The 27,291-nt window shown below is 46.0% G+C and overlaps 2 protein-coding genes and 1 non-coding gene across 3 annotated transcripts; all 3 read right to left on the minus strand.

Annotated features, from left to right (window-relative positions):
• Positions 1 to 478: 478 nt before the first annotated feature.
• On the minus strand, positions 479 to 13,697 carry PPP1R8 (protein phosphatase 1 regulatory subunit 8). The gene is made up of 7 exons (XM_034069370.1): positions 13,574 to 13,697; positions 8,884 to 8,944; positions 6,325 to 6,478; positions 5,492 to 5,712; positions 4,706 to 4,850; positions 3,946 to 4,010; positions 479 to 2,995 (listed from the first exon to the last, which is right to left on the minus strand). Exons 1-7 carry the CDS (start codon positions 13,633 to 13,635, stop codon positions 2,642 to 2,644), a joined length of 1,062 nt encoding a protein of 353 aa, XP_033925261.1. The 5' UTR covers positions 13,636 to 13,697; the 3' UTR covers positions 479 to 2,641.
• LOC115945439 (small Cajal body-specific RNA 1) lies at positions 7,434 to 7,599 on the minus strand. The gene has a single exon (XR_004079773.1). It is a non-coding gene; the product is annotated as a small Cajal body-specific RNA 1 (non-coding RNA).
• Positions 13,698 to 14,799: 1,102 nt separating the features above from the next.
• STX12 (syntaxin 12) lies at positions 14,800 to 25,667 on the minus strand. Its single transcript, XM_005142708.4, has 9 exons — positions 25,509 to 25,667; positions 23,166 to 23,235; positions 21,180 to 21,279; positions 19,221 to 19,358; positions 18,300 to 18,343; positions 17,567 to 17,672; positions 17,036 to 17,108; positions 16,785 to 16,867; positions 14,800 to 16,248 (listed from the first exon to the last, which is right to left on the minus strand). Exons 1-9 carry the CDS (start codon positions 25,618 to 25,620, stop codon positions 16,156 to 16,158), a joined length of 819 nt encoding a protein of 272 aa, XP_005142765.4. The 5' UTR covers positions 25,621 to 25,667; the 3' UTR covers positions 14,800 to 16,155.
• Between the last annotated feature and the right edge of the window lie 1,624 nt (positions 25,668 to 27,291).

Raw genomic sequence — 27,291 nt, forward strand, 5'->3', positions numbered from 1 at the left:
GCACCTCTGACCAGGTCCCAGTTTACAGGTTTCCACTGCAGCTCTCCCCAGTGAGTCTGGGACAAGCTGCAGACCCAACATGACAAAGGACAGTGCATTTAGATCCTAGGCTCCTCCGTGTGCCGGAGGCAGCAAGCTGGGCAATGAGAACAAAGCTGGGCTCTAAAGAATAACTTTTGTTGAGGGAGGATTAAGGCAGAAGCAGGTAGAACTTCACTCACAGAACAAAGGCACCTGCTGTTTAAAACCAACTCTTAAGTACCCCTCTTGTGCACTGCAGCACCAGGCAGCAAAGCAGGTCACGAGCAGAGGAGCTGGAGCAGCTTTAAGAGCTGCAGCCTGAGCCAGCCACATGAACAAGACCTGCAGTGACAGCAGCACTTGGCCACGGCACAAATCCATCCCATAAGCCACAGAATAAAGGTCCAGCCTCAGCTGCAGAAGTGCGGGCTGGGAAGGAACACACTGCACTCTCCAAGCTGGCAAAATCTGCATTTAATTTACAACATAGTAAAGGTTACAGGTAAAAAGCTCAACAGAAAGTGTGAAAAGGCCTATTACATATTACACAAGTGTACAAACGTCTGTACAAAGCCCCTAGATGTTACATCATCCCCTCCTGTACCAGCTGTGTCCCCTAAGCTCTACAATAATGAGAGCTTGTTCAAACCCAGGGAGGAGCTTGAAAAGCAATGAGCAGTAAAGCTTCCCTTTTCAAGAAAAACCTTGCAAAGAACAAAAAACACCCATCAAAAATGAAAACCCCAAATAAAACAAGAAAACCTGCTCAACTTTCACTTGCCCTAACTAAATCTTACCCTAAAGAGTTGCCTTCATAAAGCAGGCTGGCTGGAAAAAGACAATTCTACGTACCAGGAAGAAGCAAACCTAAAGGGAGAAAGATTCTCAGAGTCCACGTGGAGTGTCTGAAAGCAGAATGTCTGACAGGTCCTGTGTTCACCCTTCTAACAGCCTGAGCTAGATGGTGCAGGGAAGGGGACAAACCAGTCTCTAAAGCCATCCCTCTTGGGAATGGGGTAGCTCCCAGCTCATTTTTAGCTCAGGAACATGATAGCAATCACTCTGCAGATGCAGAAGTCACACTGATTTTGGAGCAAGTGTCCAAACCAGGTCCCATGCACGCAGCACACCAGAGGCACTGTCACGCTGCTCCAGCAACCACCAGATGTGCACACCTCAACTTGGCCAGGTAGCCACAGTACTGTATGGAATGAAGAGCTGGGCACACTCTGTCATTGTGGTGCACATCTCCTGGAGAAATCCCCAAACAACAGAGGAATGTCACCACAAAGCTGAACTGCATTATCCAATGTGAAAAAAAGCCAGGCAAAACAGAACTCTGGCCTTACCTGATATAAAGAGATACTGTGTCTGAATACGTGTGAATCAGGTGGTGAAATCTAAACTTGAGGATCTGAAGTGCCAGAACAACGATCCAAATCAAGCTTATTTTATTCAACAGGACAAAGTGAACTAGTCAAAAACCTGTTAATATGATGAAACAAACTTGTGCACTGCTCTGTTCAAGGTGAGGCAGATTCTCTACTCAGAACTGATACTCTAGCTCTAAGTAGCACTGTGTTCTCATCCCTTGTTACTAGTGGCCAAACCAGCAGATTGTGGTTTTAGTTGTTAAACATGCTGATGGCTGCTCACTTTTGTGTGCCTCTTGCTGCATCTCACACATGCTCTAAGCTCCCAACTTCCATTTGCAAACACAAATGGATCTAGGTTAAAAGAGCCACCAAGTTTAAAGGAAACTGGTTTCCTCTGTGTTAACTCCACCCTAAGTGATCAGATGGGTGAGATCAACCTGACTTAGTTATTTATAGTCAGTGTTTACCCACCTTTCAAATGCTTTGAGGCTTCCCATGCTCGGTAGCACCAACGTAAGCTCCCATCCACCCACATGTGCACCCCTTTAGTCCTCCAAACAATACTCCAAACAACAATACTGGGCCACAACTTGGGAAACCCATCTCTTTTTGTCCATTAACTCCATGTCCTCATGAACTAATGGGATGCTGTAGTGTTTGAGGTGGAAAAAACCCCAAAGCTGTAGCCAAACTAAAGTAATACAAAAAAACCCCAACAATGTCCCACACATTGGTGGGTCTGGAAAACGTACAAAAAAGCTGACCTATAGTTTGCAAGTTTTGGAACTCTTATTAATGAGATTTTGAAAGGCTTGGCCCCACAACCATTCACTTCTGCTAGAGCTGACCTGCTACATGCAAGTCCAGTGGCAACAACATGACTTGTAGTGAGCACACCACCTCCAAACATGGATTTGCAGGGTCATGCCATAAATGAGAATTAAGTTGTGTGATGCTGCCACTTCAACCTCTGGATCAAAACTGGGAGTTCAAGACCTCTGGGGACAGTAATGGCTAAGAAAAGGCTGCCAGATATTTTGGTTCAAAAGGAGATGGGAGCTGTAATTCTTATTTTTCCTTTAACAGACATATAAAAACATTTGAAGACAGATCTTTAAAGGATGTTTCACTTCTTCAATCTTGGTATTTCACCTGGTTAGGACACTGTAATCTTAAAAAGACGATACTGCACATCAACAGTTTCTGGAGTTCGTGACTCCCACCCTCACTCCACAAACTCCAGCTCAGATCAGCAGGGAAGGGGTTGGCTTCTTGCCTGGCCATGCCTCCTTTGCATATTTCTTCTTCTTGGGTTCATTCACAGCTTCAGGATTAAAGACAGCAGGGTTTGGAGCTGGGTTCATGTTGACTGTTGAGGGCACAACAGGAGTCAAGTCCACATCTGGGGCGAGATTGGGGTAGGGCATTGGCAGGCCACCAATGAGTGCTGTCCCATGGCCACTGTGCGACTGGGACCCTGCCTCATTGTGGGTTGGAGGTAGACCCCCATACAATCCTCCGCTGTAGGGGAAGTTTTGCATCCGTCGTGATGCAGAATCATCCGTGGTCAGGGAGCCTGCATTCTCCAACCGCTTCTTCTGCGGATGGAAGTATTTAAACATTAGTCAGAATACATGAAATAAGCAAGCTGTAGAAAACTGGCCCCCAAAAGGCACCTTGACTTGCCATGCAAAGTGGTTACAGACCACATCCCAGTATATTTCTTCTGGGTTTCTCTGAAAACCACTTAATAATAAACTCTTAAAGGTGCACAATGCAGGCAGGGGTGACAGAAGCTGAACTCAGATCAGGTCTCAGCACTTCTTTACCTCCTGTACATACATAGCAGTCTTGAGCCTGTCCTAAACACAAGACTGAGGAGGTCTTTAGTCAGTAACAGACCCTCCTCCCTCCAGTAACAAACTGCAACTCCTAGATCACTTGGGTGATTTTGGCTGGCTCCTGATCATCTGGATCTCGTGAAGCCTGAGGTTTGTGTAGAATTATCCTTTTCCACACACATTATTTCATGCATACCAGCAACAAGTGAAGTCGCTATCACACTGTTGCTTAGCTGCTCTGAAGCTTTACAGTCAAATTCAATATAGCACAGGCAATACTTTCATCTTGGAGCAAAGTCTAAACCCTGCTAGTTCTAGTAGACAACCTCAGGAAATCTTCAGCTCTTATAGGATTTAAACAAACAGCCTTTCATTTTTACTTTCTATTTTCCACACTTCCCATAATTTTAACCAATGCCTAGAATCACTGTACTGGAATTCTGGGAAGTGTTTCTTTTTGTGGGGGAAAAAAATACTGCCATTGCTCCCATGTGTTATTAAAGAGCAAAAGCTGCATTTGAAGGGAAATGGTCAAATCTACTAAAAAGACTACAACTGTGAAACATGAACATGACTTGCTAACAGTAAAACACTTTTCACCACAAGAACATTACGTTCTCAAGGTATAAGTTCTAAAATGAGTTAATGGCATCAATCATGAGTTCATCAATGTAATGCATTCATTAGAGAACTGAGTTACTCTGTACCTTAACCGGGACTACTGCTGTCTGCACCATGTTCCTGAAACGTCCAACAGAAGGGTCCACATCCTCTGCAAAAGCAAGAACAGTGATGCCTTTAGTAAGCACACAGGAAGATAGAGCATCAGTCAGGTAAAGGAGCCTATATGAGGAACTGGTACATGGACCTTCTCCAAGCCAGTCCTCTAGTGGTGCTCAGGAAGCACAAACATGCCCAGAGGAAGAGAGGAGCCAGGAGGACACCTAGTGGCTTTGGCTCCAGGTGGGCTCATCAGATATCCTGGTAAGAGCTTTCAACCCCAGTGGAGAACAGGGAGGTGAACATACGGATGGGTGGCTTTCACTGACCACACTGGAGTTCTGGGCTGAAAGCTGCAGCTGACAAGCACCTGTACATGCTCAAAGGCACAGCAGCCATCCCCAGAAGTCCTTGGGGGAACCTGGAAGGAGGAGTTGAAGGAATTCAAGGGTACAGGCTCCAAAACTCTGAAAACATTATCCCTTTTGTAAATGCAGAAGACTGCTGTTTACATTAGGATGTTCTGAGCACTGAACTGTATAACCTTCTACATCAAAATGGTTTTTCTGGCTGGTGTTAAATTAAGTCAAAGACTTAACTGAGACATGTGGCAGCTTCTCTAAAATAGCAGATCCCAAACATCGACTGCTAAATTTCTTATCCATATGCAGCCAGGAGGAATCCCTATGACAACACTGGAAAGGGGGCTTTAAGGGCATCAACTGAAGACTAAAGCGAACTACTTACCCGGATTGATGATTTCATCTTCATCACTGAATGTCACTCTGGAGTTCTTCCGTTTTCTCTTTGGTCTCTGAATATCCAAGTTCCCTTCCTCAATGGTTAGCGTGGAAATTCTTTTGTTGTGGGCTGTGTTAAACTCTGTCAGGTTCTAGTGACAAATATGGAGATTAAATACTTTAAACAACTAGCGTATGAAGTTTCATTTAACCATGCAATTGTGTATATCAGAAAACCACAGCACTATGTTTAGTTTCAACTTTGGAACCATAGGAAGAAAGAATGCTCCAGTGCTGCAACAGGCTGCTCAGAAAGGTTATGGTCTCTGCCTGCAGATACTCAGAACATGACTGACCATGATCCTGGGGCAACCTGCTGTACGTGACCTTGCTCAGCCAGAGGACTGGACTAGATGATCCTGAGAGTTTCTTTCCAACCTCAACAATCCTGTGAATGCCACATATGCTGCTTTTTCCTTCTTCACTAGTTAACTGCAGGAAACAGGGCAGCATTCAGTTACTGAGAAATCATCCTTGACCTGAGGTAGCTGAGGAGTGTGTAACTCCCTGGAGAGCCATTGTGAGCAGACCACTGGAAGAGGATTATTAGGTCAGTGTATTCTGGAAGCTGCATGAACACAGCTGAATGAGACACTGTGTGTGTATCTGCCAGCAGAAGACACCTTAGACCACCTTCAAGGCCAAGAAATGAAGAGCTTGAACGTAAGCAAACAAAAGGGGAATGCTGTTTAGCTAGAAACACCATCTAGGTAGAGTGTGACACTGCACTCACATCAAGTTCTGTCTCCTCCTCTGGCAGCCCCAGCAAGCCCTTGAGCTCTTCATCTTCACTGCCCATTTTCTCTTCTCCCTTAACCGCCGATGGAAGCGTCTGAGGCTTCTCCCGCAGCGTGTATGCCCGTGTAGAAGCACCAAATGAAACCGTGGAGTCAATGGGTATCTGTTGGGGTTTGTGAGGTTCCAAACGGATATGACCCAAGAATGTGCCGTGTGCTGAGAACATCAAAATACAAAATAGGCTGTTAGTCATCAGCTTGGGCTTAAAATATTCAAGTTCAAGTCTTGAGAAGTTCAGAAGCTACATGGCTGCTCTGAGATACAAGTCCCTGAGGTACTGTGAAAACATAAGCTATGTACATATCACCCACTGAACTAAGATAACACACATGAGAAGTCCTCAAAAAGTCAAGGGAATAAAGTACGAACACCATTTACTTTTTGGATTCTTGTATGTCCCAATGTACCATGTCTGGAATCAGTACCTCAGCAGAAAAAACAGGTTTTAGATCTTGGGAAACCACCCTCAGTAAAGAAAACCTCATGAAATTTTGAAGGGAAGGCCAAGACACCTTCATCTTCTCCCTTAGCCTCTTAAGAGTCTAGAAATGTTCTTTTAAACACCAAGTGAAGCAGATGGAAGCTCACTGGAGCAATCATTTCTTTGCTCCACACCCATTACAATCTCTCCCTAGGATGCTATCTCAGAGTACAGTCATCTATCCACACAGTGAAACAACAAGAACAAAGGAAAAAGTGTCTCAGATTCAGGAATGCTTAAGCACTGAAATACTGTGCTTCTGTCTAGTTAAATGCCATACTACTTACTGCTGTTTAGATCTATGAGGAAAACCCTCTTGAGATGCTTGTGATAGACCAAGGCAGCATGGACCCGAGAGCAAGACTGGTGGTCAATAGTAAAATCGCACAGATCAGGATTTCTCCCAAAGAGATAGTATTTCTTCTCATCAATGATGAGTTTCTGAGGTAGAATATCAAACAGAAATGTATTAGACTCCTATCACCTTGTGGATCTTCCTGAAAAAATTCAAGCACATGAATAAACAGAGCAAGTTCTAAACAAAGCATCAACAGCTCAGCAATATTTCAGTTTTGTCTGACACTTAAATACAGAAATTCAAATCTTCCCTTTGTAAAATCAGAGCAGCTGAAAATGGAAAAGTCCCAGTGCTCTCAGCTTCCAAATCACTTGTCTGCTGCATTAGTCTTCTGCTGCCATACTGGACTGAATCAATTTGCCTTCAGGCAGATGCATATCCCAGCATAGGGCTGATACAGGCACTAGGACTGTGGGATGAGGAAGGATCTCCCACTCTGGCAGTAGCATTCATGTCACTCAAGTTGCTAGCTCCTGGTTTTGGTCAGCTAGAAGATCCAATGTGTCACACTAGTTACAGGTAGCTGGTTTGGGGTTTTTTTGAGCTATCAGACTGACACTATGAGCACCTAAGTTCTGTAGCACTACAAAGTCATGCAGAAAATGAAACAGCTTGGAGTAAGACACAGTATTTCCATTCCTCTTCCTTACCTCCAAGCAAAAAAACAACACGTGAACCTCATTTTCTACTACATTTTCTTAAGGCTCATCCATCTCCAACCCCTGCCACAGGCAGGGACCCCTTCCACTGGAGCAGCTGCTCCAAGCCCCTGTGTCCAACCTGGCCTTGAGCACTGCCAGGGATGGGGCAGCCACAGCTTCTCTGGGCACCCTGTGCCAGCGCCTCAGCACCCTCCCAGGGAAGAGCTCAGCTCAACCTCCCCTCTGGCAGGTTAAAACCATTCCCTTTGTCTTTGACTTGGCAGCATTCAAGAGATTTTGCAAATACAGAAGTGAATTAATACATTGGAAATACTGTCACAAATCAACAGGGGAAAATAATTTTTTTGCCTTTACTCCAAGATAAGTTTCCAGAATTTTCTGTGCCTCTGAGTTATAACCCAGTGTCTTCCTTTACACACTGAGCTTAAACACTTCATGGCTTGTATTAATGTAGCACTTTTCAGACCCAGCAATCACATGGTGTACCACAGACCTCTGCACAAGGCCTCTGATACGGATGGCTTGGTTAGTATCAAGTGCTCAGTAATCCAGGAAGATTTAATAATGTTCTTACCATAAAACTGAAAAGCTATTTGCCACATGTGCCCAACAGGGAAAGAGATGGATCACACTCAATGCTTTTCATGTGTTGCACAGCTCCCAAACATGAGCATAGGTCACTGTTTGATGTAACCACTGCAGTCTAGAGGACTAAATCATCACCAATACACAGTGTGTAAGGCCACAAGGCAGACACACAAGTAGCCATGGATGCTGCATGAACAGTGAGCTAGGATTTCCCTACCAAGCCAGTTTGGGGCTCAGAAAAGCTTTGGCCATCAGAGCCTGACACCACCAGCACAATACACCTCCTGACTGACATTTATCAACACCAACTTTGCTCATCCATAACCAAAAGCAGTGGTGCACCCTCAGCTTCCATATAGCACTGTCCTGACCAGGACTCCTGTGACAGAGCTGAGCACCAGAGGATTAATTTAGCAGAGAAGCCCATGTAAACTCTTTCATCCTAAAGCTCTCTCTCCAAGCTCAAGAATCTAAAGGAAACATGACAAGAAAAAATTCATCTTACAGAATCAGTCTCCAGGTGGGAAGGCTGCATTATGTCTGGCTGCTTGCCACACACCAAACCCCCCAAAGTCACAAAGCCATTTGGCTTTGCTCACTGAATTTCATTACATGGCCTGAAAGGAAGACTGGGAAACCCAATGCCAAGTACAGCCCGCACCCAGCTGGTGCTGCTGGCATGGCAGGGAGAAGGCTGAGCTGAGCAGCAGCCTACTGCAGCTCTCTGATCTCTCAAACTGATTCTGAACACACACCAGTTTCAGAACTGGGGAAGCAGAATCCATGGCCCATGGATTGAAGACAAACGCAATGCAAAGGGTCTGAATGCTATAGTGCCTAGAAAGAGTCAGTGAAGGACAGTCCTGATGCAGTCTCAGTACTCTGCAAGTATCTTGTAGGGAAAAAAATGTCAACTTTCATTCAAAATTAAGTTTGGAAGCATTTTACTTTTATTCTCTCTCTTATTAAGACAGATTTAATGTTCAGGAAGCCCACTGTCACTGCCTGTTACCTGGGCAGGGCAGTTTTGTACCCTTGTACAGTGCACCTAATCAGAAGATAACTGATGGAATTCTCTTCATTCTGACGTTTCAGAGTAAAATAAACTGATGTGAACATCATGAATATGAGAGAGAAGCTAAATACCTATGAGGAAGTGCTGAAAATGCTGGGAAATGTTCTACTGCTGATGCCTATATACATGATTTACCCAATACACACAAACCCTGTTTTCATACCTCAATGAGTTTGTCTCCTTTGACCACATCCAGATGTAAGCCAGGTGGTGGCTTCCCTGCCCTAGAAAATAAAGAAGGGAAAATATAGCATCAAAACATTTCATAGAACATTTATTAGGGTTAGAGCTAATACTCTTACTAGAGCTACATCCCAAACCTACACAAATGTAAGCAGGATTATTTGGGGGAAAATATGAAAATCTCATCATTTTCTTCTCCTCCCTGCAGATGCCTTCTGCCAACACATAACCCATCATTTTTTACAAACCCATGCAGGTTGATGGGAGGCATTTATGATTCCCTCTGCTCTTAGAAGCATTAAAATAATCCCACCAAGCTTTCAGTTGGGAGAAATACATTTCAAAAAGCTCATGGTTCGAACTTGGTGATTACAGACTTATCCTGAACACAGAACAATTGCACTGTGTTTTAGGAGTATTTTATGGAAGCTTTCTGATGAGAGACGTGGCTGCTTCAACTGAACAAAGCATTCCATTTGTATTAAAGCATTTGCCTAACTTCACCTTGGCACTATGTATGTTTTCTTGTTACAATGCAGTTCCACTCAGAACTCGATTCTACTGGTTCCCACTGGTTCCCTTGGTTACTTACTCAGGAGCAAAGTCTCCATGGAATACAGTGAAATTTGGAAATTGTGTACAAAAATTAATTCCTGAGAGCAGGGCCCATAAATATTCTATTAGAGAGAACTACAGAGTTTATGGCATCAAAAAATGAATTCAAACAGCACCGAATTAAATAGGAAAATGAATATTAAGTAGTGAGTAATAATGCAATGATTATTTGGTAAGATTATTCCTGCTTTTTCAGAGAACAGGTATGTTGGATGTGTAGACATCAGAGGAAGGGAAGACACAAATGTAACGTTTTTGCCTACCAGAGAGCTGCTCCACAGCCTTCTTATTCGACAGTTTGATTTTCATCTTACATTTCTGATGAAACCCTTTTATTTCCATCCCATATTTTTCACTCTTTCCCTTCACCTGTAAGGGAGGGCTCCCCAACACCATCCCTCTTTAAAAATCCTCTATCCAGTGAAAACCACTGTTGGTTTTATTTTATTAGACAGCTTAAGCTCTGTTCTGGCCCAGAGTAAGGTCGCTGTTTCCCTACGGCATCTGGTTTGGTTTGACTCAAGCTTTATTAAGCACAGGTAACAGACTCTATTTTCATTAGTAACTTCTCCAACAGCACTGACTCAGTCATACCCAGTTGAAAGAGAAATTCTGAGCTGTAGCTATGAAAGACATGGACAGGACAGCTTCAGTTCTGTTGTGTTAGTTTCAAATGAGGTCAATTATTTAGGTTTCTAGATGTGGATTCAAAAGCCTAAATTTAGCTACTTCCTAAGAATCTTGGCCTGTGTGTCTGTGGTATGCATCCCAACTTCAAGGACAGGGTGGAACTTCCAGAACTCTAAAGCTCATCCCCTCCAGAAACCTGTGCAAAATCCCAGCCAGGAGTAGCCTATTGGTGGCTCAAAGCAACTGAAATCATTGTTACCTTTAAAACATCCCACTTCAAATGTGTTCCAGAACATCCTCCCAGCTCCTGGTGCATTGAGAGAGGGAGAGTAAAGGAAGATTCACCGTCCCAAATGCAGGTTGGACCACAAAAAAAGCACAGTGGTCATTAAACATCTGAGGGTCACCCCAAAACTACACCCCAGATCTTTTGTACCTGACAGGAACTACTTTGCTCACTAAAACGAGCTCAAAAGTAAAGCAAAAATCTTCATAAAACCAGGGTATGGCATTGTTATCTAAAGACATTTTCTAATGTCATGGTTTGGCTCAATTTTGATCCATAGTATCAGCAACACCTTTATTTCCATTTCAAATGCAGAGCCCATGTCTTTGCCAACACTTCAGGAGGAATTACAGTGGATGCATACACAAGTGCTGGCACAAACAAGCACTATGAAGACAGCATTCATCGTTTGTCATTGTCTCGAGCTAGTTTAACTGTTGGAAGCACAAGAAAAGAAAGAATAATGCGTTTTAATGGACTCTGAAGAAGTACCTTCGAACAGGACAAAAACTAAATCAAAGCCAGAACTTAAACCCTGGAAACTGAACTGATTGAAAACCTTGAATTTCAGAGTGGAAGTCTTTCCTGGGAACTGGATACTAAAGCACGAATCACATTAGGAAAGAACAGGTACAATGACGAAGGCAAACCTCAAAAATGTGGGCAATTTAAAGGCAAGGGAAAAAAAGCTATTTCTGTTGATTACATTTAAGATCTGTTTCTCATACAATTGGTGTTTGTAGTCCCCAAGCCAGACCTGCTTAGAGACAGAAAAACAGGTAAGTAAAGACTCTGATTTTGATGAGATTGAAGCTAATTCACTACAGAAGAAGCTGCAACTGACCACAAAGCCCATCTGCAAGTCCATGTTTTTGGTCACCCAAAGCTCTCTGTACCAGGATCTACACTGCTACCTAAACAGAAGACTTCTGGGTGCTGTGTAAGATCTCAAGGATCCTGCAAGATATGTTTACACTGAGGTTTTCTGGAAGTCAGAGCTTCAAATAACAGTACTACTGGTCCAAGCCTGCTGCTGGCAAAGCCCCATTGCTCAGTATGAATACTGATTCCATTCCATAGCGGTTTTTCAACTCAGCATCATACCTGCATCCTCTCTGTGTTGCTCTGAAAGAAGCAGTTTAAAACTGTGAGCCACACTCTGCGATTCAGCAGATCCACACCAAGCCACAGAAAGCTTTAACAGGAAATTTAATCTACTTGTTTTTTTGCAGATTAGAGAAATAAATCAGAAGTAAATGGATTTTAGGACACAACAGCAAAAGGACATTCAGGCTGCAAAAAGCAAGTTACCAAAAATGTGAGAAATGCCAGCATAAAACAAACCCTGGCACCTGAACACAACCTCCCACTCCTGGCTGTGAAACCCTGGCCTGGATCATCTCCCCAACGCTCCTTTACCCTCACATCTCCATCACTCAGCACAAGAGGATGTGCTTCAGAACCAAAGCAGGTCAGCACCAGCCCAGTGAAGCTATGCAAGACCTGCCCTCTATGTAGTAGAAGCCAGAGAATACATAACTAAAGAGGCCCTCACAGATGCAGGTGTAACAATCCTCCTTTCGGGTGGTTATTTAGGAATCCTTCTGCAACAGCACACAAGTAACAGCAACTGAGCACTGCAAAAGTTCTACTTCTCCAGCTGGTCAATCTATAGCTTGCAAAGGCAGAAGTAATTCAGATTTACCACTGAATATAATGCAAATGGTGAACACTGTTGTACAATATATATATATATATATATATATATATATATATATATATATATATATAAACAGGTATTTCAAGTGTCAGGTTGAACATCCACAATCCTTGTTTATCTACTCTATCATGCCATCATTTTATGGAGCACCATCTTGTCTCACAGAAATGCTTCTTCCTGGGTATGTTCAGCACAAATGATCTACTACAACACATGAGCAATTCCTTCTCGTGAGAGGGTGAGATGATTTTACCAGCTAAAGTAGACACTCCTAAAACAGGTTAAATTATAAGGCAGATTCACTGAGCATCCATTCACTGAGCACCACCATCGCAGCACTGAAGGCAGGGGAATCTGTGGTAAACCTCAGATGACTGTGCAATTAAAGACTGCAATTGTGCATGCACGTTCAGAGCCAGCTCTCACCAAGGCTTCACTTTTCAGCTATAATGCCGTCTCATTTTCTGTGTGATTTCAAATACAACTGCACAACCTCCGGACAATCAATGTTCCACCCCCCACAGACGACAGCACAGCAAAGATGTATTTAGTACTGCATCCAACAGATCAAGGCAAACGCAGCCCAGGTAACCTCATCCAAGGCGCTGCTTGCAGCTGGAGGATGGAGCAGCTGATTTCCAGAGATCCCGTCCAGCTACGGCTCGAACCCAACCCTATTCACGGTGCTGACACTGCTGCTCCCACACGCCGCTCTGCCCCCAGTTTTTAACGCAATTAACCCCCAGGGCAGCCTCAAGCCGACGGGTTTCTGGCGCTGCACACCCAGCTGGAGCACAGCTCAAGTCTCACTCCATGCCCCGTTCTGTTGAGGCCCTTGCGAAGAGCCACAGCACCGCCGGGAGCGGCCCGAGGCCACAGCACCATCGGGAGCAGCCCGAAGCCACAGCACCGCCGGGAGCGGCCCGAGGCTGCAGCACCGCCGGGAGCGGCCTGAGGCTGCAGCACCATCGGGAGCAGCCCGAAGCCACAGCACCGCCGGGAGCGGCCTGAGGCTGCAGCACCATCGGGAGCGGCCTGAGGCTGCAGCACCATCGGGAGCGGTCTGAGGCTGCAGCACCATCGGGAGCGGCCTGAGGCTGCAGCACCATCGGGAGCGGTCTGAGGCTGCAGCACCATCGGGAGCGGTCTGAGGCTGCAGCACCACCGGGAGCGGCCTGAGGCTGCAGCACCATCGGGAGCAGCCCGAAGCCGCCGCCGGACGCGCCCTGCTCCCGGCTCCGCCAGCGGCAGCACCGGCCCCGCGGGGTCGGGAGCGCAGGCCCGGGCCCTTCCCGCCCCACGCCTGGCCCCACAGCCACTCCCCCGGCCCGGCGCGGAGGGCAGCCTGCGGCAAAGGCAGCCGCGATGGGTCCGGTGCGGCAGCCCCAGCCCCGGTACCGGCCCCGTCCCGCTGCTCACCAGCTGGGGCACTCGAACAGCGACAGGCCTCCGCCACCGGCAGGGTTCGCGTTCGCCGCCATCTTGTATCTGCCCCATTCAGGCACGCGCGGGGCACGACGGGAGGCGGGAGGAGAGGCGCGATCCCAGCGTGCACCGCGCGGCGCTGAGGGGACGGGCCCGGGGGCGGCTCCGGGTCCCGGGGTGCGCTGAGGGGCCGAGGAACGGGGCTGGAAGTGAGGAGGGGGACACGGTGTGGGACACGGTGTGAGACAGCGGAGTGCTCGGGGACGGGTTGGACACGGGCTTGGAGCAGCTGCTCCAGTGGAAGGGGTCCCTGCCTGTGGTTGGAGCTGGAGGAGCTTTAAGGTTCCTTCCAACCCAAACCATTCCAGGATTCTATGGTCAGTCGCATTTCTCCAGTATCCCCACGGAGAGGCCTCAGCCCCAGGCAGCCGTGCGAGCACCCGCATCCCTTGGCTGGCTCCCACAGCCAGCACCAGCTTTCCCAGCGCCAGGTCCCAGCAGCTCCAAGTGGTAGGAAACACACCCGAGCGCCAGGATGCTGCAACAGCAGCCATGGCAGTTCTGGTGCTTCCTCATGCTCGGGAACATAGCCAAGACTGCCGTTAAAAACAGCTCCTGCAGTAGCCTCACTGCTAAGTTCAGGGATGGAAAGAAAGAGCAGAAAGCCTCAAGCCATTACAGCCATGCTGAGTCCAACGAGCTGGACTCGTGTCCTCAGTGCCAGTTGTCAGAGGACTGAAACAGACCAGCGAAAGGATGGATCCTACAAATACCGCACCCAGGCTCCCTTTTAAGACATCCAGAGGACTGTCCCACTGCAGCAGGCAACGCACAAAGCCCCAGGCTCTGCCATAGAGGAGGAGTACTTTAAATAAGGAGCAGAACTACATCCAGTTTCCTTCTTTCAAGTCTGATTTTGCCATACAGCCTCAGCCAAGACTTCAACTTGCAGTAACAGGCAAATAGAGTTGACCCAGCACTGATCTGGGCATCATTTTTCTGCTATCAACTGTTGTACAGGGCTCTGCACAGGAGCTTTGTGTGTGTCCGAGTGAAAGCAATTCACTCATTTCAGTTAGTTCCATTCTTTAGAATCAAGAGACCACAGAACTGAAGCTGGAGGACAGACTGCTGTAACAGATGTAGTCTTCTGCCCTGCTTACAAAGGGAACCACAAACCGGAGCCAATGTCCAAACTGCAAGAGAAAGAAGCTCCAAGGTATGCTTTTAAAAGTGTTTATTGATGGTTATTCAATGGAATGATGGCGCAATAGTGCAAACCACTGTGGAAGTGGGAGAACGCGCTCCCTCCCCAGCTTTCACATTTACTTTATTATACAGGAGACATGGAATAAGGATTAAATACAAAATGGGTCAGTATGCTGCATTTACCGCACTCCATTGGGCTTTGGGCAGATTAGTGTTCCCTCAGTGCATGTCAGCTCAGAGCTACATTGAAGGGGGGAGTGGCTGCTAGACCCTGTCCAGCTCCAGTAGCAGGACAGCTGGAACCAGCACTTTCCAATTGCACACACAGCCTCAGCCTGAAAAGCACCGCACTTCACTCAGCCAGTTTCTGCACTTTCTGTTTCATAAAGAGTGGAAAATAACAGATGTGCACAAGCCCCACATGATATTTACTAGTGCACTACAAGTGAGCTTCAAGAGCACTTCTTCAGAAGCAGGATTTAAGCTAATACTCATCTATCCTGTAAACTTAGGTGCCCACTTCCTCATTTTTGTGTTATTTTCTCCCTGGAAGCTTCTAAAACCACTTAGGAGTGAACAACTAAAACTCTGTATTTCTAGTGCTTTAGAGTCAGCATTGGAAGATATTTACCTGTCCAACAATAAACCACCAGCTAGTTTCTCTAAGGAGGTTGCAGTGTTAGATTACAAATCAAAGAAGATTCTGTCCTCAAATGATGCACTTTGGAAAAGAACAACCCCAACCACACTCAAAAACCTCACCACCACAATTACAAGTCTTGAGGCTGAACTGACCAGCACCCAGTGGTTCCAGCTATCACCCATGCATACTTCTTGCCATTCCAATCTGTTAAAACACCTCTTGAAGAGAATATAGAACTACAGCCACTTGGCGACTAATAAAACCATGGGGCAGACCCTGGAGACTTTAGAAACTGCTGGATTAAGGTTATGTGTATCAGTGTTGTGCCATCTTTGAATGTCATTCTTATTCCAGTCCAACACAGTTACCTATACATATAAAATGTTAATGTTGTGCCACTCGTCAACAACAAGACACCTCCAATTCTTGATCACACTTCAGCATACAGTTGGGACAGGGGATAATACATTACAGAAAGCAAAACCACAAGATTTTAGTTACATAAAACAATATAATTTGTATATAAACTGATAAATACCGTCTCCATGGCTCACTAATTCCAAATACTAGTTATCTGCACATTAGTTGCTAATATCTATGACTAGAAGTAGTTCCAGCTTGTGCTCTCTCAGGGTGGTCAATTCAATTTTGAGACTTGTCAGCCTGCTTGCTCTGAGGGGGGAAAAAAGATCTCAGCAATGAGATTAGGTTCCATGGGAAGATTTCATCCTACTGTCTTCCAGATAAGGATTCCTATGATTATCGAAGCCACAGCAAGACCAAGAATCAGGATGCAGATCTTCTTACGGGATTTCTTCTAATAAAAGGAAAAACAAGAAAAGCCACTGACACCAGAAGCAGATGACAAGGAAAAAGCAGGTACATGAGTTAATGGTACTAACTTTGGTGAACTAGAGCACTAGATGCCCATGCTTACTCAAGAGAAGTAACCAGTGTAGTCTGAACACTTTGACTTAAACTGCGTTATCCTACAGATAAATGCTTTAGTTTTAGGAGCATGTGGTCTAAGAGATGCAGTTAAGTCAGAATGTGACAAGTTCTGCTTCTCTAAAGGAAAATGCAAGCTTTACTGCACATTGGCTACAAAAAGAGAATGTGCTTTTCAGCCTATTAGCTTCAAAGAAAGCCAAACATCTTCAGTTTTCTCATACAATCTTCTCTTGGTCACTTGGAGTTGGTGTAGAAATAGTACTGCATTTCTACAGTTTAAATCACAGAATCACAGAGTGGTTTAGGTTGTCTGGTGTGCTGCAAACCTCTATGTGTCTTGCTATGCCTGTTCTATTACTGCTCAGCTATACACTGACAGTACTGCAAGCCTACAGAATTTACCTGGTAATAGGCAGCTCTCTGTAACTGCTCACTGGCTCTTTCCACATGGACTTCTGCGCTTTCCACATTTGCTTCTATGCTATCTATGGAAAAATAAAGAACTCAATGTAAAACATTTCAGAGCTTCAGTGTTTAAAAAAACAAATCAGAAATGCAATCCTTTTTATACAAAATACTAGAAAATTTAATCTATGTAGGCAAAACATGTAATTGAACTAAGAAGAGACTTCCCATTACCCAAACACACTTACCAATCATATCTCCTTGGTCATGAATCATCATGGCTAAATCCTTAAATATCTGATTGACATCCAAAATGTCTGCCTGAAGATAACAGTTTAACAAGTTACAACAAACACTGGTTCCAATGTTTCTAAGCCTCATCCTTAGTACCTCTTCAAAGCATCAGAACAGATGCCATCATTCACTGACTGAGGTGACTTGATGCTACTCTCTGTGGAAGCTGGGATTAACACAGGAGCCTACAATATTGCTGCCACTGCGTATTTCCTCCCACTAGCAATTGGCACAGTATGGAATTGAGATGAACATTGTACCATGAGTTGCTCCTACCATCTGAAGGACCACCAGTCAACATGGAAGGAAAATATACCTATTCTCCTTCAACAGGAGCAGGGAGATTGATCTTGGCATCAATCCTCTCTACAAGGAACTCTGTTCCTCCACCTTCAGATCTCCTCAGCCCATCCCATTAGTTAGCACTGCACGACCTCTTTGGTTTATCTCTCAGTACTGTTAACTATGCAGTGTCTACTGGTCACCTCTAATTGCCTGATTGCTGTTTCTCTTTCTTTAATGAGTTCAAGGTCCTGTTCAGTTATTGCCACATCTTCTTCCTGAGACTGCATCTGATTCCAGTCTTCACCACTGGAAAGAGATGGAAAGAAATTACAACTCTTTCTCTGTGCATAGGGACTTCCACTCTCCCTTTGCAAGTAAAGCAGCAGCGAGTTGGAACTTGAAAGGTTTCCTACAGAACAACCCCAGGTTCCTGGTCCTGCAGCTGTACAGAGACAGCACTCATCTGTGACAACATTTACAGAGGAATGGGACATGTAAGCTAAGTTTCTTGTTAAAGGATTTATACAGACAGGGCCAGCAGATTTCATTCCAGTTTTCTCAAACACAAATACATAGGAACTGGCACAGTGATCATAGAAGCTTCTGGAATGTCCCAAGTTTTCTTTACCACGCTATAGAGCTGATACAACATTTTACAAACTTAGCTGCCTACTATGACAGACACTGTCACTGTCTGAAAGGTGACTATTTTCCTCAGGGCAATAATAACACAATCTACATTTAAGGATAAAATCCTGTTGTGTGCAGTTAATTTTGTACATTGTGTATTACAAGTGTTGTAATAATTGCATTTCGAATCTGCTTTGCATTCACTTAGCAGAACCTTGCCCAAGTTACACTGACACGTTGCATCAAAGCTTTAGTTATTTGTATAGTTAGAAGTATAACATCAAGAGCACAAAAAGTTGTTACCTGTCAAATGAAACAAGCTGTTCTTCTCTGAACCGCTCATCTGCCTGGAAGAGATAAAGGAGTTGTGAGTGTCACAGACTACCAAGACCCCTTGTAAAATCAACAGGAGTATCTTGAAAACAAAGGCATAAACTGTCCAGAGAATTCTCCAAGAATGCCTCTGTCCCTTTAGCTTCCAGATTTAAGTTAGTTAAGATCAGATCTAGACTCATCTTTTCATTGAGCTGTTAAATTCAGATTATCTCTGCAAATCAGAGGCAACTGCACAATCAGAAGCAGTGAGTCCCTTTACTCAGATGTTATTTGCCACATCCTTTTTCAACATGTAACAAAAGATTTAGAGCATAATCCAAAGGATAAATGTGCTCCTTGGTAGAAATGCAGAATGCACACCTAACAGAGCCCCAAGGCAAGGGGAGAGAAATGCTTTCACTGGCCTTTTTATTATGAGTTCTTAGCAGCTACAGGGATTTGTGAAAACATAACAGGGAGAAGGTTTGAACGTACACTGGAGATAGTAGCGCGACAGAAGCTGTAAGAAAATAAACAGTGTGTGAGACCTAAGGTGTAATTTAAGGCGTGGAAAGCTTCCAACTGACCTCTTAAATGTTATAATCTAGGGCTGACGTCAGGCAAAAAAGCAAGCCTGCAATACTTTGCTATTAACTATACTGTGACTGCATCTCACCCTCCACAACATTCGCAACTACCAGGATTCCTTCCCTCCTCTGCTAACATTGACAAGGGGTGCACTGAAATGAGTGTCTACTTACATCTTAAATGACAAAACTGATGCACTGAGGCCTCAAGTGCACTCAGCAATGTGTCTATAGACAGCTGTGAAGTTGGTACAAGATGGTGAAGTACAAGATCTCTCAGAAGACTTCACTTTTTCAATACAGAATTCCTACAGATACTTACAGAGATGCGGGAGCCAGCTCTTGCCCTTGCTACAGTCTCTTTTTCCTTCTCTGACACTCGCCTCTGGACTGCCTGGAAGTTATTTAAGGCCGCGGAGAAGTCATTCATTAAACGTTCTTTCTGAAGTCTCTGTTGGCGCTAAAGAATTGACACAGAAAGAAATGTTCAGATATTCCCATTCATGATAATAGAACTGTCAGACTGAATAAAACACCATCATCATAACAACAACAAATGCTGGCACTCAAAGTGTCTTTTGGTTCCAGCATTCTTGGCACTGGAGAGAACAAAAAGCCCACCATATTTTAACTGGTTGTGGCAAATGCTCTATGCATTACCTAGTGCAGAACAGTTCTGTCTAATAGGGTTCTCTGCTTTCAACCTAGTTTGAAGTCTGAAGTGGAGGTCTTCTACACCATTACTTTTACTCAGAACCCATCCCAGTAATCCCCCACATTTAATTACATACCTTTTGGATACCTACAATTCCTTTACCCCCCCATTCCTCTACTGAGCCAAACTGGTAGTACTTAATTTGCTCTTGTCCTGGTAAGACAGCCCCCTTCACTTTCTTACAAATACAGGAAGTCCCAGACTTCCAGGATTAATGACAGCACCATGACCACAGTTTCATAAGCCACCTCTTCCAGCCATGCCACACTACAAGCCTGCTGTTATTTGACCAGAGAACATCCTTAGTCCCAATAACCATTTCAGTTTAGCTGTTCTCTAAATACATGACTTGCAGTACCCTGTTTCATCCTCATTTTACAGTATCAACTTATTCAGCCTCTATAGGACATCTCCTTTGACTGTTGTGACATCCCAGTTACGGGAAACCAGAAGTTGTGAAAAAGCTCATCCCAAAGGACACTCTAGACTCCGGTCAGTTCTTATGTTTTCCATTAGAGAGATTCCCAACAGCTGTCTCGAATTACAGCTTTCCAGTATTGGAATCCTTCAAGAAGTTTGTATCAATTCAACAGCAATTTCAAGGAAATGTTTTCAATTATTTATTTTTCCTATTGTAAAGTCACTACAGCAGCCTCAGAATACACTGCAGCTTCCATCTGAGCTGTCTGGAAGCAACAGCCCTTCTGCCAGGGGAGATCCTCTGTTGCTGCCAGCTCCTGCAGATTTTGACTGGACTGTTCCCACAGGCTTCATTAGGCTTCAAAAGTCACTGCTGCATTCAGTGCTATGCACGTGATGGGAATTTATTCATCAGGGGGAGATTAACTGAAAAATAACTGCTGAACAAACAGGCAAACCATGGCCATGCTTACAACTGGCATATAAACCTTTAAGAACAAACTAAGACAACATCTGCTGACCCATATCGACAGATCATCCCACAACAGTATCACAAAGCACAGCAGTGATTTAAAACAGCAGGAAAATGCCAACAGCAGGAGACTATCCCTTCTCTTTCCCATGGGCAGGGGGAACTGAAAGGACCATTTGGCAAGAGAGAAAGTCATAATCAATGCCTTGCTGTACTTTCCTGTATTCAAATATGTGCAAGGTGAGCCACCTTCTCCCCCCAGATGAATCACAGGCAGGGGAAGGCTTTTTGGCATGATCACATTTCACACTGACATGCAGTTTGCAAGGAGTTATCCTAAAACAATGCTCACATCACCAGGCACCTTGTGACAGGTTTATTTTTCAGATATGTACTCCAAAAGACATGCTCAGTTCTTCCCAAACATTTAGGGCTTCTTATTCTTATGTGAGCAAGTTTTATACCTATTTGCCACTGGGAAATACAGTTTTCCCAGTGTCGTATAAGCAGTTGGGATGTACCCAGTTTGTTTCCCTACTTCAACACCATTCTTCATCAGAAAAGGCAGTTGCCTCTTCAGCTGTGCCAATTCAAGCTTTGTGAGGCTATGCTCTAAGCTAGTTTCCTGAAATGAGTGATTTAAAAGTAGATCCAGCCAAATTCTGTGCGCTGACCTGTTCAGAAGCAGACAGAGGAAGCGGTAGAGACCCCAGCTCCTTTAGGTATTCATTGGTCTCTTTGGCAAGGCAGTTTGCAGAATGCTGTAGCTGTTGTCTGAAAGAGAAGTTCAAAAGCAGTTACACAAGCTTCTGCCTAAAAAAGCAGTCTCTGAGCATTTCAGTTTCCAGAATAGTGACTAAGTAGGGGTCCTGAGATCACACATCTTTATGGTGGAGTTTTTTTGTCATCCTAATGGATGAGAGAGGTACTTTCAGCTTTTACCATCAACTTGACTCTGGACTATGCTTATAAAGAGATTCAAAGTTCTGTGCTCCCTGCTAACTGGTGTAATTTGGTAGTTTTAAAAAGATACTTCTCTCCAATGGCATAAGAGAGAGAAATTCAAGGGAGAGACAACTTTATTCAGTGAACATAACTGGTCTTTCAGAGTGAATTCCTTGTGGTACAGTTGGCAACTAACTGTTCACCTGACAACCACCACTGGTTCATATCCATTTGATATAAGTACAGGCTGGGAGATACTAAATTCTTACATGTGCAAATTGGTGGTCAGAGAGGAATGATCCAGCTTCTGCTTTGAGAAATGCAAGGCTTTCCCTTGAGCCTTTATGTTTTCCAACAATTCCAGTAACTGCAATTCACAGCTGTTGTTGCACAGGATCTGGTACAGCAGCACCTTCCTTTGTACCACATTACAGAGAGACACTAGTGCCCCTGATGTACAAGGTGATGTCTTGACATTACCTTCAAAGATGCAGTTTATGAGAAACAGTGTTTCAGAGAACAGAACCACATACTGTATTTTGCAGCAATATGCATAAAAGCCAATACTGCAAACCAGAAGACACAAAATACTAAGCCAAAAACCAATCTTTTAGCATTCAATGGATACAAGATGCTTGAATGAAAGTCACCCATTACAGCCCAATAAACATAAAAGTCAAAGTGTTCAGGCTGTGTTATTGTATAAGTTGACGTGCAGTATGTGAGCCAAATAAACCACCCCTGCATTTTTGTATGCAATTTGTATGGCAGCTGATGCTCTGTGGAGTGCAACCATTCTCACCCAGAAGAGGGCCTTTTTGACAGCAAAATTACATGTTGGGTCACTAGTGATTAGTTCTTCTATCTGATTCAATTCAGACTGGGTCAACCGAGCAGCTCAAGCACTCAAATTCATTTCTCTCCTAACTGGGCTGATCTCATCCTTCAAATGTAGCCTATGAACTTCTCCAAAAACCAGCTGTTATAAAAGGTTGGGAAGTTGCATATTCCAAGATTGGAAGTACAGTCACATGAGGAGATAATGGAAGAATGGAAATTTCCTTTTATGGCTCCAGAAATTATTCTTCTCATCACTTGCTATTTATGCTTTACAAGTTGGAGAAGATGCACAGACATACAGCCTCCCTGTTCAGTCTCTGTAGGAGTCAGTCTGGACTATGCCTGTTCAATGTCTCCTCTGTTGTCCCTCCACTGACATATATTCTTCTTCTGAAAGCACATGTGCCATTTTGGCTGCCATGTAAGATTGCTAAACTTTGTAGTGCCTAAATTCGTTTGTACTACAACTACTTTTTCAACTATTATGGGTCTTCCTTGCCATTTTCCTTTGTTGCTCTTATGTGAGGACCAAGTGCCTAGTATAGCATTATCTTCATCTAAACCACAAGCAAAGCTACTATGGCTAGTCCTCAAGAGTACAGCTAATGCACGGCTGATGGACTGCTACCCTTTTAAATATGCTACACCATTTCTAACCATTGTTATCCACCAGTTTTGAATGGCTTCTCCACAGTCCTGAAGGAATGCCTTAATTTGTCTAGTAAACTACTTAATGCATCTAGTCACATTTGCTTTGTAGGACTTTATTAAATCTATCAAATAAAGCATCTCCCCAAAGCAAGTAACCCAGTTCCTCTAAGAATACATGGAAATGGAAGAGAACCTATACAAATGTTAGCTTATTTAATACTTACAAATTCTCCTGAAGCTTGCTGGAATCCTGCTTGGTTCCCAGCTGGCTCATCAAATTCCTTATTTGCGCAGCTGAAGATAAAGAGATCATATGATGAGTTAGTAAGACAAGTTCTAGTGTATTCTAGCGTTCCCTATAGGGCTCCTCTCAATGTTTGACTTAACTCACACTTTTAAGACAGCACTTATGTTCTTTGCTTTAAATACAAAGTGCATTTTAAACACCCCCATTCAGACATGATCCAGCCTAACAGGCTAACTTTCAGAAAAGAAAGTGATAGCAAGCCATGGATCCCCTGAAGGCAAGTCTGTGGGGCTAAAACCTTGTGTATTCACCTTCCTATCAGTTAAACTATATCTGAATTTGTCTACTCATAATAGCCCAAACCTTTCACAACACAGGCACAAACAGTCTTTCAAGAACAGCAGATAGCACTGATGCACTTCATGGTCAGCTTGCGTCAATCTGACATCATGTGGTAGTGAGAAGAGCTATTCCAGCCCTCTTTCCCCCTTACCTCCTGTTTTTCTCCTCTTTTCCTTGTGTAGGCACTAGTGATCATGCAAACACACAATGAACCACATCAAACCATTATGTACCTGAAAAGCAAGTACCAAGTTCTCTCCCTATTCCCTTTTCCATAGAAGATTACTTTTTTGACAGCTTAAACTGATCCACTCTATTCTGTGGCTGAACAATGTTCAGCATCACTAAGGATGCTGGGCAGAGCACTCGTGACAGCAGTACAAGGTTCCATGGGTACAAACTGACCATGAAATCATGCTACCCCATCAGCATGGAGAGGGGCAAAGCTGAGGAGGTGCAGCTTATTATAGAAAAGGCAGCAGAACTAAGCCTTCCACCTACTGATAATTCTACACTTAAGATCACTTAAGGCCTTTCAACCTCTGCTCTAGGTGCTTAGTTCATGCAACTGTCTTGCAAGCAACAGTTTTGCCTGCTCAGGTCACCAGTTTCCTGTGTGTTTTGTGTGAAATGCTAAGTCTACAGAGTTCCCCAAAAGGAGTGCCCATTGTTTGCTTCCTGTTTTCCTGACAGAGAATGAACGGAGAAGTGAGGACAGGCTTAAGGCTCCAGCATCTCCTCCTAGGCTTGAATGGAAAGCTTTTATAAAACATGTAATAGAGTAAATTACCGTAACATTAAGTCAGATGTGCTGTGTGTTCCCACCCACCCCGATAAAAGCTGAATGGCCATTTGTTCTGTCTGAGGCAGGCAGAGCACTGACACAGGACAGCTGCTGGTCATGAGACAGTGGCAACCTGTCCTATGAGAAAGAGAAGCTGAAGTACTTCGAAGGGAGTTGTGGAAGTCCTATGGAAAGGAAAATCCCCAGACTGCCAGTGGTATTTGATGGATTCAATGACCAGCCATGCCTGTACCAAGAGGAAATGACCATGACTGAGCAAAAGCAAAGCAGTTTCAGCAGCATTAACAGCACTGTATAATCGAATTGGAGGAGCCCACTTTCAGAAGAACCAACATCTTCAACTGACCTCACCCCTAAAACACATGGGTATTTGGCCAGTTATTGCCTTCTTTAGCAAAGGCAGTGTCTTTGGGAAGTGTCGAGCACTTGTTTGGAGGCGACTAATACTTCAGCGATCAGTAGTAAGATTTTAACCATTAACTTACAATAGCCAGAACTTTCTCTAATGACAACCATATGACCAAGAAACTGCAGCACCATTTACTGCACCACAGTCTGCTCAGCAGAATGCTTCCCTGCCGGATTTAACCTGCCAGAGGGGAGACTGAGCTGAGCTCTTAGGCAGAAGCTGTTCCCTGTGAGGGTGCTGAGGCGCTGGCACAGGGTGCCCAGAGAAACTGTGGCTGCCCCATCCCTGGCAGTGCTCAAGGCCAGGCTGGACACAGGGGCTTGGCGCAAGCTGCTCTATGGAAGGTGTCCCTGGGTTGGCACTGGATGAGCTTTAAGGTCCCTTCCAACCCAAACGAGGCCGTGCCCACAGAACACGACCCCTGTCAGCACAGTGCACAGCCACCGGACACCAGCTCCATCACAGACCCCTGCGCCAGCAGCTTCTCCCCGACACCCGCACAAGGCGGGGGCCAACCTTTGCCTCCCTGCCCACACCTCGCTGACGGCTCCTACAGGCCAAGGCGCGGCCGGGCTCTCCCCAGGGTGACGCCAGCTTCCCGCTCCGTCCCACAGGGCAAGGCCGCAGCTCAGCCCCACTGACTGACACCGACACCGGGAGCGCACAACGCGCACCCCGCGGGCCCGGCGGACATTGACTCCCATGGCTCCCGCAGCCCCGGCAGGCCCCGGCAGGCCCCGGCTCCTCAGCCCCCCGGTACTCACTGTACTGCGCGATGCGCTGCACGTTTCCGCTGCATGTCTGGATGATGCCGCCGAAGTCCCGCGGGGGGGAGGCGGCCCCGGGCCGGCCGGTGTCCAGCGGACCGAGCGACATGGCCGGGAGCGAACGGCACCGGGCCCGGCTCTCAGCGCCCCGCGCAGGCGCCGCCGCCGCATATCCGGGAGGCGCGGCCCCCGGCGCCTGCGCACTGCAGCGGGGCGAGCCCGCCGGCTGCCATGGCAACGGGGCACGGGGGTACCGGGATACAGCCGCGGTTGGTGATGCTGCTGCGGGGGTATCGGGAGCTGGACCGAGGCACCCGCCTCGGAAAGCCAAGGTCACAGCCCCCGGTTGTGTGGGTGCAGAGCGGAGCAGGGCAGCGGATGTGCTGAGCCTCATAGGGTGAATCCTGCTGGAGCGCCGCTGGGATGCAGGGAATGCTCCCGGCTCTCAGAAAGAGACAGAATTTGTAATTAGTCCATTAAATTTCGTCATGAGTTTGAAAACAGTGCTGGGACTGGAGCTGTGCGGCGTCTGTGTCAGTGACATGGGCAGCGGGATTGATGCGGAGGAGAGATGGAGATTAGACATTAGGAAGTTCTTCCCGGTGAGCATCGTGGAGCAGACGGGAAACTGGAATGGAGGGGAGGTGAAAAGGTTCGTCTGAGCCTGCACAGGACGTCTGTGGCACAGCTCAAAGCAGACCTGTGCCATCCAACTTCTGATTTAGGCTGATAAAGCCATTTCCTGATAATAGGTGCATGGGTCTGGTGCTGTGCCACTCTAATGGCCGGGCTATATCCTGCCCCTGCCTTGTCCAACTTCTTGGATCCAGGACACAGAAAGCATCTGCAGGCACTTGCAGGGCCTGGTTAGCGGTTTGGGGTGGGAGATCCCCAGCACACGACATCCTGGTGTGGGAGCAGGACCTGGATCAGGGATGGTGGACCAGGACAGGCTCTGCTCCAATGGAAGCGTGCAGAGGGGATGGGGGCACTCATGGGGCACAAAAGGAGTCTGTAGAAGGAGTTAAAGCAGCAGAAATCGCTTTGGGACAGACCCCGGTGACCCCGGGGCGCTCCCACCGCGCTCTGCTTCCCAAGGCCTGGGCTGTCGGTCTCGCCCGGTGCCACCGGGAGGCAGCAGCGCCCCGCGGGAGCTCCCCGTGCCCCTGGGGATGTGCCCATGGGTGTCCCTGCGTGTCCCTGGGTGCTGGGGGAGGCAGGGACCCTTCCTGGCCGCCTGGCTCCGTCGGGTACCACGGCTGGATAGCGGTGCCTGTGCCACCATCGATGGCTCCTGAGTGACCAGTCCCCAGTCTCCCGCCTCCCAGCCGTGCTGGGACAGGGAGGGAAGGCTTCTCACTCCTGCAGTGGATACCGCAGCCAAGTTCAAAACTCAGCTCTCTGCAGCGCTTGTCCTCCCCTCCACCCTACAGATGCTCCCCCGCCTGCACCCAGCAGCCTCCTGCCGTGCCCCGAATGCCTGAGCTGGCTGCACGCACGGCGGCAGAGGCAGGTTTTGCATACTGAGACGATAAGGAGAGCTTTTTCCAGCTCCGAAAGCTGTTTATTCTTTACAGCGCATTGACACCAGAACGGAAAGTGCCTTTTCCTGAAGCCGGCTATTTATATCGGGCTGCTGCGCTGAGCCTGCCCTTGCAAGGGGGCAGGGAGGGATCCTGCAGCTTTTCTTTCGCTGCCTTGAATTCACCCCGAGCTCCTTCAGACGGGAGCGGATGGAGCAGATCGTGCTGACCATCTCCTGGGGGCAGCTTTCCATGAC

This window comes from Melopsittacus undulatus, chromosome 14 (genome assembly GCF_012275295.1).
Source record: "Melopsittacus undulatus isolate bMelUnd1 chromosome 14, bMelUnd1.mat.Z, whole genome shotgun sequence".
Lineage (NCBI taxonomy): Eukaryota > Metazoa > Chordata > Aves > Psittaciformes > Psittaculidae > Melopsittacus > Melopsittacus undulatus.

Coding starts and splice junctions, on each gene's coding strand:
- PPP1R8 (XM_034069370.1), bottom strand. CDS start 13,635: ATGGCGGCGAACGCGAACCCTGCCGGTGGCGGAGGCCTGTCGCTGTTC. Junction 8,945..13,573: donor CTGTTCGAGTGCCCCAGCTG/GTGAGCAGCGGG, acceptor TTTATTTTCTAG/GGCAGGGAAGCCACCACCTG. Junction 4,011..4,705: donor AGATGAAATCATCAATCCGG/GTAAGTAGTTCG, acceptor TTGCTTTTGCAG/AGGATGTGGACCCTTCTGTT.
- STX12 (XM_005142708.4), bottom strand. CDS start 25,620: ATGTCGCTCGGTCCGCTGGACACCGGCCGGCCCGGGGCCGCCTCCCCC. Junction 21,280..23,165: donor AGCAAGCTTCAGGAGAATTT/GTAAGTATTAAA, acceptor CTTCTCTTTCAG/ACAACAGCTACAGCATTCTG. Junction 16,249..16,784: donor AGAGAGCTGCCTATTACCAG/GTAAATTCTGTA, acceptor TCCTTTTATTAG/AAGAAATCCCGTAAGAAGAT.